Genomic DNA, 17965 nt, shown 5'->3' on the forward strand with positions numbered 1-17965 from the left:
TAGTCTCCTGTGCAGATCACTGTGCAGCAGCTGTGGTCTGGTAGTAAACGCTCTCGTCTGTCCCCAGCAGGCTGTATCAGTAAGCGTACTCTCCGGAAGGGTTAGGAAGAATAAAGCTGACTGTCTCCGGTTATTTGGAACCCTGCAATGTCCAGGTTTTCAGATAGTGAGTCAAGAAGCACCAAAGAATTTTGCTAGATGTTGGCTTACATTTTTGCTACTTCATGTTACTGCTCTGAGATTTAATTTCTTATGGCTGTAAGAAGCCATTAAATATGGAAGTAGCAGAAACAATAACACCATCAGCACAAACAGTGGCAAATGTTACTACTCAAAACAAAGGCAATTGCAAGGCACAGAGGAGCAGATGGGGCTCACTGGCTATTTCACTCCTAAAATGAAAAGAAATAGAAAGCTCTTAGTCTGAAAGTTAGATAAAAGCAAGCTTAGCTATAAGGAGAGAAGCTGTCTCTTATTATTTCTTCTGAACTCAAGGGAAGAGGGGGTTTTACATTTCTCTGCAGAAACAGATTTACATTAGAGATCTTGTGTGCTTCATCTAAGTCTTTGCTTAATGGAAACAATGTGTACAGTCCTCTGCTTAGTCAGTTGGAGTAAAAAAAGAGCAAGCACTGTGAGGGTGTCCAACAAGTAATGTTTCAAGCAGGTATTCCTGCTTGACCAAAGCAAGAAAAAATAATGGGATAAAAGGAATAGAAGAATGTGTGAATAATTCCCAAGAGGTTCACAGACTATGGGACAAGACAACATATTTTCAGAAGATTTCCATAGGAACAATTGACTCTTCCAGTTCCTATAATTATGGAAAAGTGAGTCATTGTCTTTGAAAACTTCCCTGTGACCCTACTCAACATCAAGTGATGATGCTAAATAACTAGGAAGATGGACAGAGGAGAGAAGAGATATTTCTAGCAGACCACTTCAAAGTTCCAGATTTTCTGGTGTTACAGGTTTTATACAGATCTAATGGAAGTCCTGAATGAATTTGAAACTTATTATCTTTTATTGTCTGTGTCAGGAAGTCAATTTAAACTGAGAGCTTAAATAGCAAGGAAGAATAGGGTTGGTGGGGACAGATGACACAAGACCCTTCACCTGAAAACTTCACCTTTGTTTGCAGAGTACTTTTTGTGTTCCTGACGCATGCAGGTGACAAAGAACTCAGGGCAAATTATGAACCAATGTGTAGGTGCTCAGCTGAACTCAAACTTGGGGATCTCAGTCAGGAAAATAAGAGAATCCAAAAAGATGGAACCTGACCAGAAGGAATCAGGTAGAGGAAACTAGAAGCTAATTACCATGCAGGTGAATACATGTGATGGAAAAGAAGTTCTATCCTGATTTTTGCATTTCTAGAGATATACTTGACTGAAAAAGCAAAAGCAAAAGCAAATAAATAAAAAGAAAAATAATAAATAAATAAAGGTTCACTTAACACCAGTATTGAAAAAAATAGTTACAAAATGGGGGATGACTGTTAAATTTGCAAAACTGTTCAGGACAGAGCACCACAAACTATATAACGAAAGTTTCTTTTCCAGTTTGAAAAAATCAAGTGGTAGAAGATGCCATGGGGAAAAAATTAGGAGTGTGAGAAACTAGAATTTCTTAATCTTTCTCTTTGGACATACATAAGTGAGCAAGTAGTAATCAAGGTCCTGTATTTGAAAAAAATGTATATATTAAATTGGCATGTACAAAATAACAGCTGGCTGAATAAACTAGTTAATTTCAGACTAAAACACTGTTTAGGATAGTTACATAGCCAAAAATTAGATAAATCAGATTTAAACATCAGAGGTTTATAAATTGAGCACAGTGTCTAAGTGGCTGAGTTGGATTATGCTGAGTATCTCATAAACAGGCTAAATTTTATTACGGCTAAACGTGTAACAAATGCCAAGAGGGATTTCTTTCAAGTGCCATCAGAAGCATACATTCCAGATGAACAAGACGCTAGTAGGCAGCTCTTACCAGCAATGTAGTAGTCATGTCACCAGGGACAGAGCTGTACTAGCATATTCTTTCCAAGAAAGTAAGGTTTGGCCTTTGACAGTTTCTTCAGGATCTGTAATCTCAGAAAATCTTAGCGTAGGCTTTTGAGCTTAATTCATATTCTTTTCTGATGAAGAGAATTAAAAAGAGAGGTGTCGTTGCGACCAGCTGTTGGCACAGAGGAGAGCTGCAGGGGCAGGTCCGATGTCTCGGGGGACCAGAGGTCCCAGCCCTCCCACTGCTCGCTCCCACACCTCCCGCAGCAGCCTGGGGTCGCTTGGGGCTGTCAGTGGGCAGCAGAGTTCTGCTGGGACCCTGCCCCGCTGACTCCCTTGCAAATGCAGATACAAATCTTACCCTCTACTGCCAAAGGTAAGTTCATAAGAGCCAGGTATTGTTTTCATGAGTAATAAAGCAGTCAATGGCAAGAGCGTGCACCCTGCAGAGCAGGCAGTTACATCTACAGCTGGACAGAGGTTGTGCATTAAACCGAGGTGTCTCAGTCTGTTCAGCATGGTGGTACCTTAAAAACAAATGGATATGGTTTTGCATTGCCTAGTGTTACACTTTGATAACATTGTCATGAATGATCTAAGGTTTTGGACAAGAAAATGCACTTAATAATGAACTTCAGACAGCTAATTTGAAACTGAGCCCAAGGAAATGAAAGTTGTTCCCAGCAGGGATCATTTGTTTTAGGGACGGAGGAGAACTTTGGAAGCATGAAGGTAGGGTCTTAGTGCTGAGAATCTTTTGTCACAGACAGTACCCAAAGAGGTATTTAAAACCGAAATACCCCTGTGCAAATCAACATAGGGGTCCTACAGTGGAGACCAGCATCCTGGTGTGATTTGCATTGACTTACCATCAGAGGATGTATTGTACACATGCTACATAAGAAACATACCAAGGAAAGATGGGAGTGGTGCAACAAGCCTTTGTTCTCCATCCCACCCAGCCCTCCACCATGCCTGCTCCCCTGGACATGAGCTCGCTCCTTGTCAAATATTCAAAAAGAATGTAATTTTTCATATCGATACTTAATGTCACATCTCATTAACACTTTTTCATATTTCTTCTTCATTCAGCTGATGTTTATCTCACTACTGAGTTAAATTCCTGCTCCTGGAAGCTTATCAGTATAAAGAGCACAGATACTTCAAGATACTATTGCTATCTCTATGTAGTTAATGTTAACATGAGTTAAACTATAATCTAAGGGATATTTTTTTTCTTTTTTTTTTTTTTTTTAAAAAGTGTCTCCTGTTTCAGGTGGGTTTTTATCACCTTACACTGGGGAAATTAGCTCTGTGATTTTCCTAACTACTTGCAGCAGCTGAGTGGGTGAATACCACTGCACAGTTGTGAAAAATCAGCTAAAATGAGTTTGCATTTCAATGGCAGTTTAAAAAATATGGTGTTAGTTGTCCTGTAGCTAAATGCACATCTTTTACTGACTCAGGTACATCTGACTTCATTTTCTCACTTGCAAATTTTATTTCTCTTACACCATGTGATTTGGTGAATTTAATATTTGTACACTCCTAATACCCAGAAAAATATATCAACCCTTTCTAAAGTGAGGAGGAGCCCAAACAAGACAGATGTTCCTGTTATTCCCAAAGTAGCAAGTCTTTTACTTGGCTGATTGTTTCAAATACAATTTGCATCCAGTTAATAATAAAAAAGCATTTGATTATCCTAATTTAATAAGTGTCAGGTTGATTTTGTTTTTTGAGCAGCATTTCAGAGGAAGTATTTCACTTTCATAATTAGATGATACATGTTCCTCTGTCTTTTCCATCTTGCCAGAATGCACAGAGTATCTAACTGGAATAAAATTAAATATCTTAAATTTAATTGATTTGGTCGCTCATGTGTTCAAGACTTTGCTTCAACCGCCTTATTTTAGCAGTCTTCAGACTCTCTCATGTTCATTTTAGCAAGAAATACTTCTGCTTCAATCCATGTGGCTTACTAGAAATTGCAATTGCAATCACAGAATCACAGAATTTTCTAGGTTGGAAGAGACCTCAAGATCATCGAGTCCAACCTCTGACCTAACGCTAACAGTCCCCACTAAACCATATCCCTAAGCTCTACATCTAAACGTCTTTTGAACTTTGTCATCATAAAGTAACAATATATTATTTTCTTTTTGTTTAGATTTCAAAGTAATAATAAGTTGTAAAAAGATTTTTCAAACCATTGGGAAAAATAATACACATCTCTAGATTCAGTAGACAAAGGCAACTGTAAAGTTTTAATCACTGTGTTCTTGGATGCCCTATTTTTTTTTCAAAACAATTTTGTTGAGGTAATTGCAAGCATGCAATAGTTCAGCTCACACATGAAGAGGTGGACTCAAGTCTAAAGAATGCTCAGAAACTGGGTGTGCAGGATGAAAAAGCTGCAATTTTCAACAAAGCACTAACAGTAAACAGTAGTGTACTTCACAGCAGTTCAATGTCTCCATACACGTGCAATATAAAACGCAATTATATAATATACGATGTATTACATAACATAACATTGTGTGTGTATGTAATACAATTTTGTTTTAATACCTTTTAAATATAAGTATGCAGAAATACAGTCAAACATTTTAATGTGTTGTGTATGTGGTGGAGCAGATCTGTTTTGAAGGCTGCATTTATCTTGTAAATTAGAGGGTTTTCAATATCTAAAGACTGCAGAGTTTAGAAGAAATTCTAGATTTGTCACTATCAATATCAAATACTTTCTACATAATACGACATTTTTATTATGTTCCAAGGCAATTATCAGAGGAGTTATTCCTGTGTTTTACAATTCACTACACATAAACTATTGTAAAGCATTATTAAAAAGATACTATGAAGTGTTTGCCTGCATGGACAGTACATGTGAAAACTGTAATAAGACATGTCTGTGTTTGCTAAGCAAAGGCTGAATGCTGAATTCTCTCTGAGCTCTGAATTCAGTTCTGCTGCAAACGCTTTAGCCAAATTTTGTTTTTAAAAAAAGTGTAAAAAAAAAGATAACTTGGGTAGAAGAGTTTTGACATCTAATTCCCATATTCTAACTTTGCAAAAGAGTACTTTTGAGGGAGTACCTAAAAAGAAACAGTGTGTTTTCATAGCATTTTAATTTTCTTTACCAGCAACAAAAAATCCCTTCATAAGTAGACTTGTCTAAAAAGGCACATGTTCCCGAAAGTTTTCTGCTTGGGTGACTACGACTTTGTAGAAATTGAAAGGAGGAGGAAAAAAGGAATGCTCCAGCTTGTATAAGAAATGAACCTTTGCCCAATCACTTTTTGTCTGTGAATAAGGTAACTTTTTGTGCATGTGAAATTTGAAAGTAATAAGGTATGTGGGTCCTTTCTCTTTATTGGTTCTCAAGAGTCGATCGCGTTGTTTTTGTTGTTTTTTGTTTTTTTTTTTTTTTTCTTTTAGAGCAGGCCTGAAGTTGTGAGATAAAGCAGCTCAGAAAAAAAAAATGTTCTCAAGCAGATGCCTTTAAGAGACAGAAATCATGAATTTCTTGAATTGCAACCACTCCGGGGGTGGCTACAATGACTTTTTGACAGTGACAGTAACTCTGCCTTGTCTTTTCGAGCCCTTCTTTGGCCCATTCACTCTGGAAAGCTGCTTAAGCGCACTTAAGCGCATTAGCATTTGGATGCTAGGGGACCGTATTGACCCTCATTTGGAAAGTTTAAATGAGTGAAAGATGGAGCGATTTGTTAGGGCTTTAGAAACCAGCTTTAGAGAGCGGTGAGTTTTCCGCTTTGGTTTGTTCGGGTGCTTGTTCTAATCTGGTGTGCTTTTTAAAGGCGACCAGACTGATTTGTGACACATGAGCCCAAAGCGCTATTTTTTGGGGTTTGACCCGATTAGCTAATCTGTGCTTTGAATTTCAATAGTGGTATCGGAGGGAGTGCACATTGGGAATGGCTCGCTTGTGGATTACCTCATCGGGAATTGCTTGCGGACGCAGATGGCAAAACGATAATTACGTGTAGAAACAGACAAAATGGGTCCAAAGCTAAACTGGATATGAGAGAGAGAAGCGATGAGGTCTGTCCTCAAAGCAAGGGACAGCAGCAGCGTGCTCCCCAGCAGCTTGGTGTGCCTCTCCGCTGCCATCCCAGCCGCAGCAGGTCAAGCGAGCTATTGCCAGCACCTTCACTTTCTCCTCCAAAGCTATTTGGAAAACACCTCAAAATTCTGCTATGCAGATGAAGCTTTCAAAGAGCAGCCCACATCTGCATTCATGTGACCAACACCTTGTCCTCCAGCGAAAGTTGTGACTCCACATGCACCCGTGGCCCTGTTTGGGCCTTGGTTGTGCCAGGTTTCTTAGGATAAAACTCGGAGGTAGATCTTTGTAATCTGTAGACGTGGTGCTGCTTGTTTGGGAAAGAAACGATCAAGAAAAATCTGTAAGGCAAGGGCATAATCTCTTCAGTAAAATGGGGATTCGACACCTGTTCAGTTCACAGACATGAAGAAAAAGATGAGATTTGTATTTCGCTTTTACTGAATCACACTCAAGTTACTATCCTTTAAAAATGGAATTGCTCACCTTTTCACTTTTTGTTTGTACTGTGGCAACACACAGAACCCTTTATCAAGGGTCATTTTAATACCTTTTTGTCAAATGGAAAGAAAAAGTTTTTGGACAGATAATTCCCACTCTAGCACTGATAACCTCAGCTGAATTTTGGATTATTTGGAAGCAGGTGGACTTTTTTTTAAATACATGCTTCGCATCTCCTTCAAAAGAAATTCAGAATGGGAAATGAGAAGTAAGCTCTAATTTCATGATACTGTGCCTGATAGATACTGTACTTCTAATGATGAATCCCAATATATGTTGTTATATTTTTGAAGGAAAGAAGGATGCGGTCAGATGTGAAATTCTCCATTACCAAAGGAAATACTTATTTTATAAGGGAATAATATCATACAAAATGACAAACTGTTTTCTGGTCATTAAGAAAAGGAAGAGAACACGCAGAGCAGGGAAATCACCTCTTTCCCCATTCTTAACCTAATTATATTCCTTGAGGAAGCTCTTTATTCAGATGGATATTCTTTACCAAATCTTATCCAAGGCTGTGCACAGATGCTATCCATCATAGGTGGTTAGACTAAATCGAGGAAAACTGAACAGCTTCCCATGTATGAGTGCCCATCTTAGCCATTTTCTCTCTGCCTTGGAGTAATAATAAGCTTTCCACAATGCCCCTTTTGGCCTTTTGCTTTGTGGCTTCCAGAAGCCCAGGCAGATGGGTTGGAGAAGCATCAAACACCGTCTGGAAGGTTTGCCCATGTTGGATAACTGCAGAGCACCTTGTGAAGCCTGCTACCCCACAGTGGAAACAGTCTGTCTGCATTATAAGCATTTACCATAGTTATCATAGTTAAAGTTAGCTAAAAGTACAGGTTCCGTGTATCTAAAGTACGATTTTAGGTTAAATACATCCTTAACCGCTTTGCTGAGGGCTTCAGACTTTCACCTCTTAAAATGTAGCAGAGCAAGCCCTTTAAACAACAAGTTCTGTATTACTCTCTAGGTCAGCCTTCCTTACTGTTAAAACTGGGCCACAACTAGGTTAATATCTAATAAATCATGGCCTGACTCTTACTTTGAAATTCACACCTTGAGCCCATTGAACTGTTGATTTATAATACATCTTAGACACCCAATCATCAAAATATCTAGAGATACGATGTTGTCTTTTTTTTTTAAAGAATGGTGTATGAGCAATTTGCTATCAAGAATTAACTTTGAAACTTGATGTCAGATCATTAATTAGTGCTAGGATTTTCAAATTATACTTGGGGCACTAATTCACAAGGCCGAAGTTTTGGCAAATGAGTTAAGCTGCAAGACTCTAGTGCCAAGGTACTTATCAGCTTTTTAAAATGTGATACATAAATAAGCAGTGCTGTGGAGTCATTAGCTGTAGGAAGTGGCTTTTGTGAATGTTTACAATAATGTGTGATACAGTGTCAGACCTATGAAAGAACCTATGCACATGGTAATAAGTTAAATGAATATTTGCTTTATTTGATTGATACTTTCTTAATATCGTCTGTTTCTCTCCAAACAGTAATTCAGTGTATTATTTTAAATCCATCATGAGAGGAAGTCACTTAAATAAGCAGTGCTTCATATTTTGACCTACAACAAATCATACTTTCAGATGTCATTGGATCAGCACTTGAAGACACAAAGATTGATCAAGTTCTATAAAATGTGGTCTCATCTTTTGTTTAAACCTGTTTCCCTTTCTTCCTTTGTGTTTTTTATTAGACACTATGTGCGAAGGCTACAATGCAGACTATCCGGGCAGCTGACACAAATGAAGTAGTAAAGCTAATATTTCGTGAATCTGATAATGACAGAAAGGTAAACAACTTAATGCCCTCTATACCTCCTGTGTAAATAGAAACTCTGTTTAACGTTCACTTTCTTTTCTACAAAGAATGAATATAGTTGTTTCAAACTGATGATTTAAAGGGAGGGGTGGGATATAGATTGTCACACCTAATGCGCAGTTAATTGGATTTTTCTAACTGATTGCCAGTCAACCAAATGGCCAAGCTGACGAGGAGCTTTAGACACTTAGAGACATGTAGTTTTAAAGGGCTGCATGTATCTAAAGGGGTTGCTTCCAAGAGCAGTGTGTTAGATACCTGAATCCCAGAGCTTTGCTAACCTTTCTCCTCTATTTTTTTAGGTTATGCTACAATTAGAAAAGAAGCTTTTTGACTATTTTAATCAAGATGTTTTTAGAGATAACAATGGCACTGCGGTAAGTTCGTTACTAAACACTGTTGAAGAAATAAATTGGAAACTCTCATACAAACTGTGTTTTTATCATCCCTTTATCCTTATCAGTCCTCCTGTCTACAGAAAGAAAGGCTAATTCATCCAAGATGGCAACTGCTCCAACTTTGTTCCTTAATTAGCCAGTTATTTTGATTGCAGCTTCTTAATATCTTCATAACTTACCTTGGCCACTCTGTCCTCTGTTTCCCATTTCTTCAAGCACACTTTCTTTACTCGTTCTTCTCTGTGCACTTCCTTAACTTAAAAAAAAAGCCTTTAATGCAAAACTGCTCTGAAAATATCTGTGTCTTCTGAGTATACAAAGAGTATACTCTTCTGAGTATACAAAGAATAATAGAAATATGTGAATAAATAAAATAGAAAGGTCAAACCCTTCATCAGGCTAGCACTGTTTGGGCAATCATATGCAGTTTCGTAAGCAGAGAAAGCAGAAAGGGACCACTAGCCTTTTGATTTGTAACGAGGACTAGATTTTTTCTGTGGAGAATGACTTTATATCTTCTTTTTTTAAAAGTTATTTTATTTCAAAATATAGCCACTTCGTTTTGGAAAATCTCTGTATCATTACTTGGAGTTTTCTCAATTTCATTAAAGTTTCCTAAGAGTTTTGTATCTAAAAGAAAAACATGAAGCACCCATAATGATAAGTGAAAAAAAAAATAGATGAAAAAAAAATAGATGAAAAAAAAAAGATGATAGATACCTACTGCATATGGGAGCCTTACTGAAGATTTCACTGACCTGACCCTCTGCTTATGGAAATTGGTCCAACTTCACTGATATCAGAACTAAGCTCCTTGTTTCAGATAAAGGTCTGTATATGTATGCATAAACTAAAAGCATTCATATGTTCAATATTCTGAGCTATACAAGTAGGGCAGGCTATGCCAGACAAACAAAACCTTTAGAAAACTGTGTGTTCTATGGAAATTGTCAACACAAAAACTCTGTGTTGTGCAGGCTGACAAGCTAGCCCGGTTTTCACATCTTTCCACATGGCACAGAATTTTATCTTCTTTCCTCACACCCAGAATAAAGAAGACGTGGGATTCAGCTTCTGTGTCTCAGCTTCTTGGAGAGTCCTCCAACTCTAGTTTTTGCTGTAGTCTCTACCAATTTCACAGTGTGCCTGCTCACAAAATCTATTGCTACTTATTGCATAGGGAGGGGATGTATACTCCCTTATCTCTGTCTTCTCTTCTACCTACAGCATGTTCTCTTGCTGTTCATAGACAGACAGGTTGTTTGGAGATCTGTCTGCAAGGATCCAGGGCAAGGAGGATAACCAAAGCCCCTTTACTCACCCTCTCTGTTTATAAGTTAACTCACACCTAGAAGGTTAATTCCATTAGAGAATCTGAGATCTCACTCATTTCTGAAGTCAGGAAAGTTGGATGAGTCAGATTCATGAGGAAAGTGAAGATGTTTCCTGTTTAAGCATTTGTTGATGTCCATCCCATTCATTGGGACTGCTTTTCTTACTTAAAGCACATCTTTCATATGTGGGATATACCCACCACAAGAAATATCTGTGAGGCAAGGTATCTCAAAAACACAGTTACTGTGAGATAAGTGGTTTTTGTTTTGTTTTGTTTTGTTTTTATTTAGAAGGTGAAAAAATCTTTGGGAAATACATAGCAATTGTTTTTTCCTTGATGTTTTTCAGTTTGGGGGACATTTAATAGAGAGTAATAACACTAATCCCAATTCCAGTTTCTATAGGTAAATCATACGATTTTCCTCTACATCTATTGCTATTATATTTTAGCTTCTTTTGAAACAGCTCAAATATTTGTCATGTTGATTTTTTCCCCCAATACATTGTTGAAGCTGAGCAAAGCTATTCTTTTTGCTGCCATTTTACCACATCCCTAGTGGTATTTCAGATGACTGCTAGTTGGCTTTACATATGTGGACACAGTGTGCAAAAGCACAGGCAGATTCCCACTTAAGCACATTCCATCTCAAAATCAGCAGTCATTTCATTCATGCATCAAGAAGCAGGAAATCTTCCAGATCAAACATGGAAGGAAAAGATAAACGATATAATGAGCCATTGGAGATAATCTAATCTTCATGGTCTAGTTAAACACGCAGCACCATGATCACTAAAAACAAACTACCTATCTAAAAGGATAAATGTCTCTGTGCCGAATTCAACCCAAAAAATCCATCGCATCCTTCATCAACCACCGGTCTTGTACCAGCCTGACAGAAATTTAATTCAAGCTGGCTCCTGAAAATAATTATTGTATTTTAAGAGTAGTAATCATTGGTCGGGACATGATTGAATGTGTCCATGCCTATTGACTTTTTCTATGATTTATAGCTTTGTTTAGTCGATATTCCCATCGAAATTGTATAATTAATTATAAGTGGGGCTGTCAGGTCTGCAGGATGGAGTGCCCTGATGAGTATTTGGGAAGATTAAATTTTCCTTAGCTGTACCAATGCAAGGCTTGGGAATTTTCACAGCACTATGGCTGTTGGATAAAGATGTTTTCTGTGTGTTTAGCAACTGCTTTAGCTCAAAATCCATTGATTTTTTGAGTTTTTTTTTTTTTTTATTAGTGTGATGTCTCTTCAGTAACAGTGGAATGTGTACTGATGTGACAAGACCTGACAAATATTTATTATCAACAGGCTACTTTATCATTGTCCATACACAGTTATTCCTTCTTTTTTACATTGTAATCAACAAAAAGAATCTTATAGATATAAGATATATTTATAGAAATAAGTATTTTTATGAAAAATATGATGTAGATACAAATTATCTCTTTAACAGAAATTCAGTTTGAAACTCATGCAGTCATCTGTCAGGTCTAATTTTTCCAGACTTATCTGTACCTTATTCCAAATTTATCTTAGCAATTATCTGTATTTATCACTTTGAAGTGCAATAACCATTCTGTATCATTTTGTTTCGAGAAATAAACACCCAGATTTATTAAACTGTTTAGTGACAGAAAAAAAGAGAAAAGCTACTTGAAAGGAGCTGTAACATAATGCAGAACCAGCTTGATACTTAATTTGTATGTTCAGAATTGTACATCAAGGTCGTAGTACCTCAGATGAACCAGGGCATAACTCTAGTAACTACTACAGAACTACCATGTCTAGATGCTATGGAGAAGGGAGTTACAGAATGGCAATCGAAATGCAAAAAGTGGGACGAAAGGAGGTACAACATGCAGCGTTTCACCTTAGTGTCACAACAATTACAGTTGAAGGAGTTGCTTTTGAGTTAAAAAAAGCTTAACACTTGTGACTTTGACAGTAGCATACAGCCAAGCTGTGCTGTACAGCATTGTGTGTTCTGCTCCGGAGACTTCCTGTGAATGGTGGGCAAAGAAATGAGGCATTTCTAATCTGAGCTGGCTTCTTGCACCTTTCAAGAGGTGGAAGTCTCCAGCTGGTAACTCTGACCACATCCTAGCCACAGCGCTTCTGTGCCCTGTTCCTCATCCACACAAAGAGCATGAGGTGCTCATGCATGAGGGAGAATGTGGGGGATGCCTAAGCCTTCTTATCCGGCATCCTGAGTGGATCTGCAGTGCTGTCCACTATCCCTGACCTTACGCTGACTCACCAATATGTCATTCACACAAAACTTGGATGTAGCTTTGGATTTGCCAGCTCTCAATTGAGTAAAATTATCATGCCAGTGGTTTCAGGAGAGTAGCATTGTGCAGGGAATTCATGAATAAATCTACACTTTTACAGCATTTTTTTCATATTCCTTAATAATTTGTGATGAATCAGTCTATAACTGCTTTTTGGTTTGTTTGTTTGTTTTTAAAAAAAATCTTCTATTTGGGAGTTCAGCCTTAATTTTAAAATACTCAAAAGAGATAGAAGGCAGAGATAATAATTTAATGGAAAAAAATGATCATGTTATTGATTTATGCAAAAGAAGCATGAGTTAAATGCTATTTCTTCAGTAGTCAGTTAAATAAATATAGAAGAAGACCTTAAAAACTCTTTATGACTACAGAAGAATGATTAAATCATTAGGAATCATTTTATAATCTTTAACCACAGACAGAAATGAGAAATGGGTCATACATTCATATATTTCATATTAAACATATTAAGGAATCAATCCAGATGGAAACTAATGTATTGTCCTTAAGATTTTGACCATTACTGTGTAATGAAAGTAGTCCGTGAATTAATTTTCTTAAGAGTTAGACGTGATGTTATTTCCACTAAAATCATAATCTGTTTTGTCTGTTGATATTCATGGAAACTGGTGACTAATTACGTATCTCTGCTTATGCTGGCCTTCCCTGCTTCCTGCTTGTTCCTGAGCAGGTGGCCCGTCCTATGCTGCTGGCTTCAGCTCTCACAGAGACACTTACCCTGACAGTCCTTTTTGTCAGCTGCTCCCCCTGCCTCTCTTACTTGGAGGTAGAAGAAGTTAGGCTGAGGGTGCCAGCTGTCCAGTTACTCCTGGGTAATCAGATAGTTCAGAGGACACTGTTGCATTATCACACACTGTCAGCATTAATTCCGAAACAGATGCAAGATAGTTATGCAGGAAAGCACAGTGATCTCCAGCCTATATATACCACAAAATGGAAGTGGTTCTATTTATTACCTTGTTATTACAATGAAAAAAAAAAAAAAAAAAAAAGAGCTTCATGTTATCAGTGGTCAAATATCTTTTAGTCATCCTTATATTGCAGAGAGCAAAAAATAAATTTCTACAGTGAACACTGTCTTTATTCAATGTCTATGTTATGAGCAACAAAATCAGTCTTTGAGGGTAGATTCCCTTTATTCCGTGTGTCTGTTTAGATTTGACAGATAGGATACAATATGAGAAGAAAATTGTAACGTGATATAAAAATGGGTTGAATTATAAAGGTTTTGTTCTCCCTATGCCAAGTGATGATTAAAAGGGATCTGTTATTATACTAATTAACCTAGAGGTGTTTCTACAAACAGTTGAGGCAAACATACTTTTAAATGATGAGTAACTTGATTGTGTTTTTTATTTTAATATTCCTGGGAAATCCTGAAAGGATCAAGAAGAAAGGGTTAGTCCATCAGGGACCTTTATTAAGCTTTTTGTGAGAATACGTGCACTCATGAAGGTTAAGGATCTGGCATCACTGAAAATGTATTAATCAACAGACAAGATATAGCACAATGCACTCTTCCCAATGGCCTTGGCTCTGACCCTTTTAAAGATAATGGGAATACTGTCCACTAAGAACTAGATTAGGACGATCAAGTGCATTTCATCAGGGTTTGACTTGAACCATGATCCCAGAGGTGAAAAGGCAGAGGTTTATCCACTGAGCCAACCAGCCCCTGTCCAGATAAAATCCTGAATATGATGTATAAGGGCAAATTAGGATGAAGGAAGGAAATTGATTGCCTAGAATCATTGTTACCTAGGACTGGTCATAAGAAAATCCCATGCATCCTGAAACTGCCTCTTTTATTTAAGGTGGTCATCTGAGATGCCTGATTTTCATAAAGATGCAGGTAGGAAAATGGCTTTATACTCTCCTCCTTTACTCATGAAAAGGTATTCCCATGCTTGGAACTGCATTTGCTTATGCATATTAGTGTTAGTGTTCAATTGACATGCCATTGGATACACTGCAGAATGAGTAATGACAGAGATCTGGAATATTACCAGTAAATTCTTCATACTAACAAACATTAGTGTACAGCTAGCGTGCAAGGAGGAGTCAAACTGGATGTGCTGGGTTAGCAGTTCACTGCCAAATTTCTGGTCCAGGTAAATGAATTATTTTGCTGTAGAATTTGCCCATATTACAAAGGTAGATATCATATTTCATGACCCTTTTTCCTCTTGTCCTGTCCTACACAGCTAAAGCAAGTCCAAAGGCTAATTCAGGTGTACTATATGTATTTTTTTAGCCATTGGTTCTTGTTTAAGTATTGTCTAAAGAGCAAGTTCAACATCTGTATTGGCGCTCTGTAATCTAGCCTGTGGTCAGCATGATCTGCTAACAGGGTTTGGCCTAAGGGCACTCCTTTTAACCTTTATGGGATCTAAGAGGATATCCAGAGAGGCACTGTTTGCATTTGTATTATGGTCCTCAAGAGTTTATGGAGCTCACTGTCATCCCTTACAGGTAACACTTGCACATATAGAAAAGCATCCTACCTGGGCTTTCACATCTTGCCTGAAGTCTTTGGCAATCCAAATAAATATAGAAAGGTACTTAATATTTTTTACCCCGGGTCTCTGCAACAGCCAAATCCTTTTGCATTTTCCAGGCATGCCTGATAACCTCATTGTAGTTTTACATGAGATGTAAAACTGAAGGATACTTCTGTACAAAAAGTACGGTTGGAGATGAGAGCAGGATGTCAGTTGCAAGGAAGTAGACATGAGTTCACACCCTGCTGCCCCTCCCTGGGCAGCCCTGCCAGCAGGCTCTGGCAGCTCCAGAGATGTAAGAGTATGAATTTGAATCCCCTCTGGGAAAGAAGCCCTGCAAATGCAGGTGTCTGGAAGTCTTGGGTGATGTTTCAGGGTGCCCTGTTGCCTGCAGGGGCAGCAGGGCCGCTGACCCCGCAGCAGGACTCCAGTCACACCAGCAGCTCTGAGGTCCAGCCCGTCCGCAGGACACACAGGTCAGCCCACCCTGCCAGGGGCCTGGCTCAGGGGGTTCAGCCTCAGTGCGAGTTTTGCCCAGCTGAGAAGCGAGGGTCTTAGTCTGTACTCAGAAAAGGTTTTTCATCATTCTGCAATACTAAGACTGTGTTGTACATGTTTTTATGCTTTTGTGAAATTGCAGTTGCAGACTGGCAGCACAACACATGCCACTATTAACTGCCTGATGGTACAAATTCATGTTACATTTCACAGTAAGAGATGTAAAATTTAACAAAGTAATACACTAGATCTGTCACATTTGCAAGCAGGATACCCCTAATTAAAATCTTTTATTGTTAAAGGTGGCAACAACCCAGTCTTTCTTGCCATTTTGAAGGAGGCATATGTTACAAGCTGTTGTTCAGCTTATGAATTACAATAATGTTCAAGTGTCTGTTTCTGTAAACTTTTGAAAAAAGGCAATTTGCATAAATGCAGTTTTGCAGAGTTACTTTTTTTAAATCAGTGCAAGCACAGGAATCCCAGGAGAGGGAGTGACAAAAGCCACTTTTTGCTATTAGAAGATAAATTGAGTGCATGCAGACTTTCCCCAGGTGGTAAAGAACCTGAGAACTGATGCTCACCAGGAGGCCCTGGCTGCTCTCACCTTGCATTGGTGTCCAAAGGATCACCCAGTACTGGCTGGGGCACAGGATGATGGAGCTGTAGTCACGGTGTTTGAAAGCAGTGAAAATACGTGCAGTGTTTCTGATGCTTGGGCTCTTCCTTGGGCATTGTGGAGCTGAGGGGCAGAACGCGATTTGCTTCTGCAGAGCAGTTTTGGTGAAGAGCTCTGGGGATGTCAGCGGCCCTTTTGGGGATATATAAATGGGGATAACTGCTGCTGCGTGGTGAGAGTTTGTGCTCAACCCTGCTGAGTGTTTTTAACTTCTTAACTAGGTTTAGTCTTTGCATGTGGTTAACTGTAGTCTCCTTACTGAGAACTAATTACCTGAATAATACAACAGGATTCTGAGTTAGTTTTCTTAAAACAAAAAAATATCCCAGAATGAGATCTGGACTCTGCTGCATGTTACTGAGCAGAGGGATGACTGAGCACTGGGGAACTGCTAGCAGGGTGTTGAACTTCAAAGCTTATCCACGCTAGTGGTTTCAGCATGAAGTCAATGTACTTGGATTCAAAGGGTCCAGACAGGACAATTAAGAAAAACAGGATAATATGCAGAATGCAAGCATATGATATTTGGACAGGGGCCACAAACTCTGCTGGAAAATTTAAGGTATATGTAATTAGAGAAGTTTGAAGGAGCTGTTTTATCCAAATCAGTGTTGATGTGCGTGTGTATTACGGGACCAACAAGGTACTAAATGTCTTACAGAATGAAAAATGATGCTTTACATGAACTTCTAGAACTGCTTGTTTTAGGCCCTTTTTTGCTAGCTGAAAACACAGAGTCTCAAGCACATTCCTCTGCAACTCTGCCCTACCCAACAACTGAACATGTCACCGCTTTGCAAATCAATCACCGAAATCAAAATCACCACTGCTATTCCACAGCTGCTCTCACAGTGTTTCTCCACCAGGAAAGGACTGGTTCCCGTGTGGTGCTCAGGACTCAGGCTATGTGAGCACAGCCCTCTGCCTGGACCCTGCAGCGCAAATCAGGCTAGGGGAGCAAGAGGAATGTGCAAATTGGAAACTCAGAAAGGAAAAGGGAGCTGCAATGAGGCAGAGCCAATATCAGTCTCCAGTAATTTCTCTAGTGATCAATAGATTTCAAGAGAAACTATGGTTCTTTCTAAACATTTTAAGCAACCTAAATATTTCTGTAACAGAAATACTATTTTAAAATACATTTTCCAGTCCAGTTGTCAGAAAAAGTTGGGATACTTGCTTGAAAATACACATATCCTTTAAAGTACCAGAATGTCTCCTGAGAGAGACAGATATATCGTCAAAACAAGAACAAAATGTTTTTCTGAGTGAACTTCCAGTGAAATAAAAAGTTTTCTGATTTAGAACAGGCGCAGGGAGCCTTTGGCACCACATGTGCCTAACTCTTCTAATGCTAAGAAAAGTATATTTGATGCAGTTTTTCTGTGTGCCATATATCCACATTCATGTGCAGTTGATGATTTGACAGCACTGCCATTCAGGATGTACAGACAGATTCTCAGAAATGTGCAGAAATGCAATGAAATACAAAAGTAGTGTTAAGTGGTGTGTTTATATTCAATATATATATATATTTTTTTTTGGTGTGTTTATATTCAATATATATATATTTTTTTTATATATATATATATATATATATATTTTTTGCTATGAAACCTGATTTTAAAGAATGGCTCTATGAGAAAAAGAAAATTAAGATTCAAAATAGATAGTAATGGATAATTTTACTAAGTCAAAGCTAGAGAAAACAGTAGCTTTAAATAATGCCAGAGCAGAGTTGTGTGTAATGTTTTCACAGATAGATGAGAGGGATCAGTATA

The 17965-nt window shown here is 38.2% G+C and overlaps 1 protein-coding gene across 2 annotated transcripts in view; it reads left to right on the forward strand.

The window, feature by feature from the left end:
- The window catches only part of INPP5A (inositol polyphosphate-5-phosphatase A), a 242488-nt gene that overhangs the window by 193000 nt on the left and 31523 nt on the right, over positions 1–17965 (forward strand). For both annotated transcript variants that reach the window (XM_084526367.1, XM_084526366.1), the window contains exons 10-11: positions 8323–8418; positions 8750–8824. In XM_084526367.1, coding sequence (XP_084382493.1) covers positions 8323–8418; positions 8750–8824 — 171 coding nt within the window. The remainder of the gene's footprint in view (positions 1–8322; positions 8419–8749; positions 8825–17965) is intronic.

The sequence above is a fragment of the Aythya ferina genome (assembly GCF_964211825.1).
Source record: "Aythya ferina genome assembly, chromosome: 7".
In the NCBI taxonomy this organism is placed as follows: domain Eukaryota; kingdom Metazoa; phylum Chordata; class Aves; order Anseriformes; family Anatidae; genus Aythya; species Aythya ferina.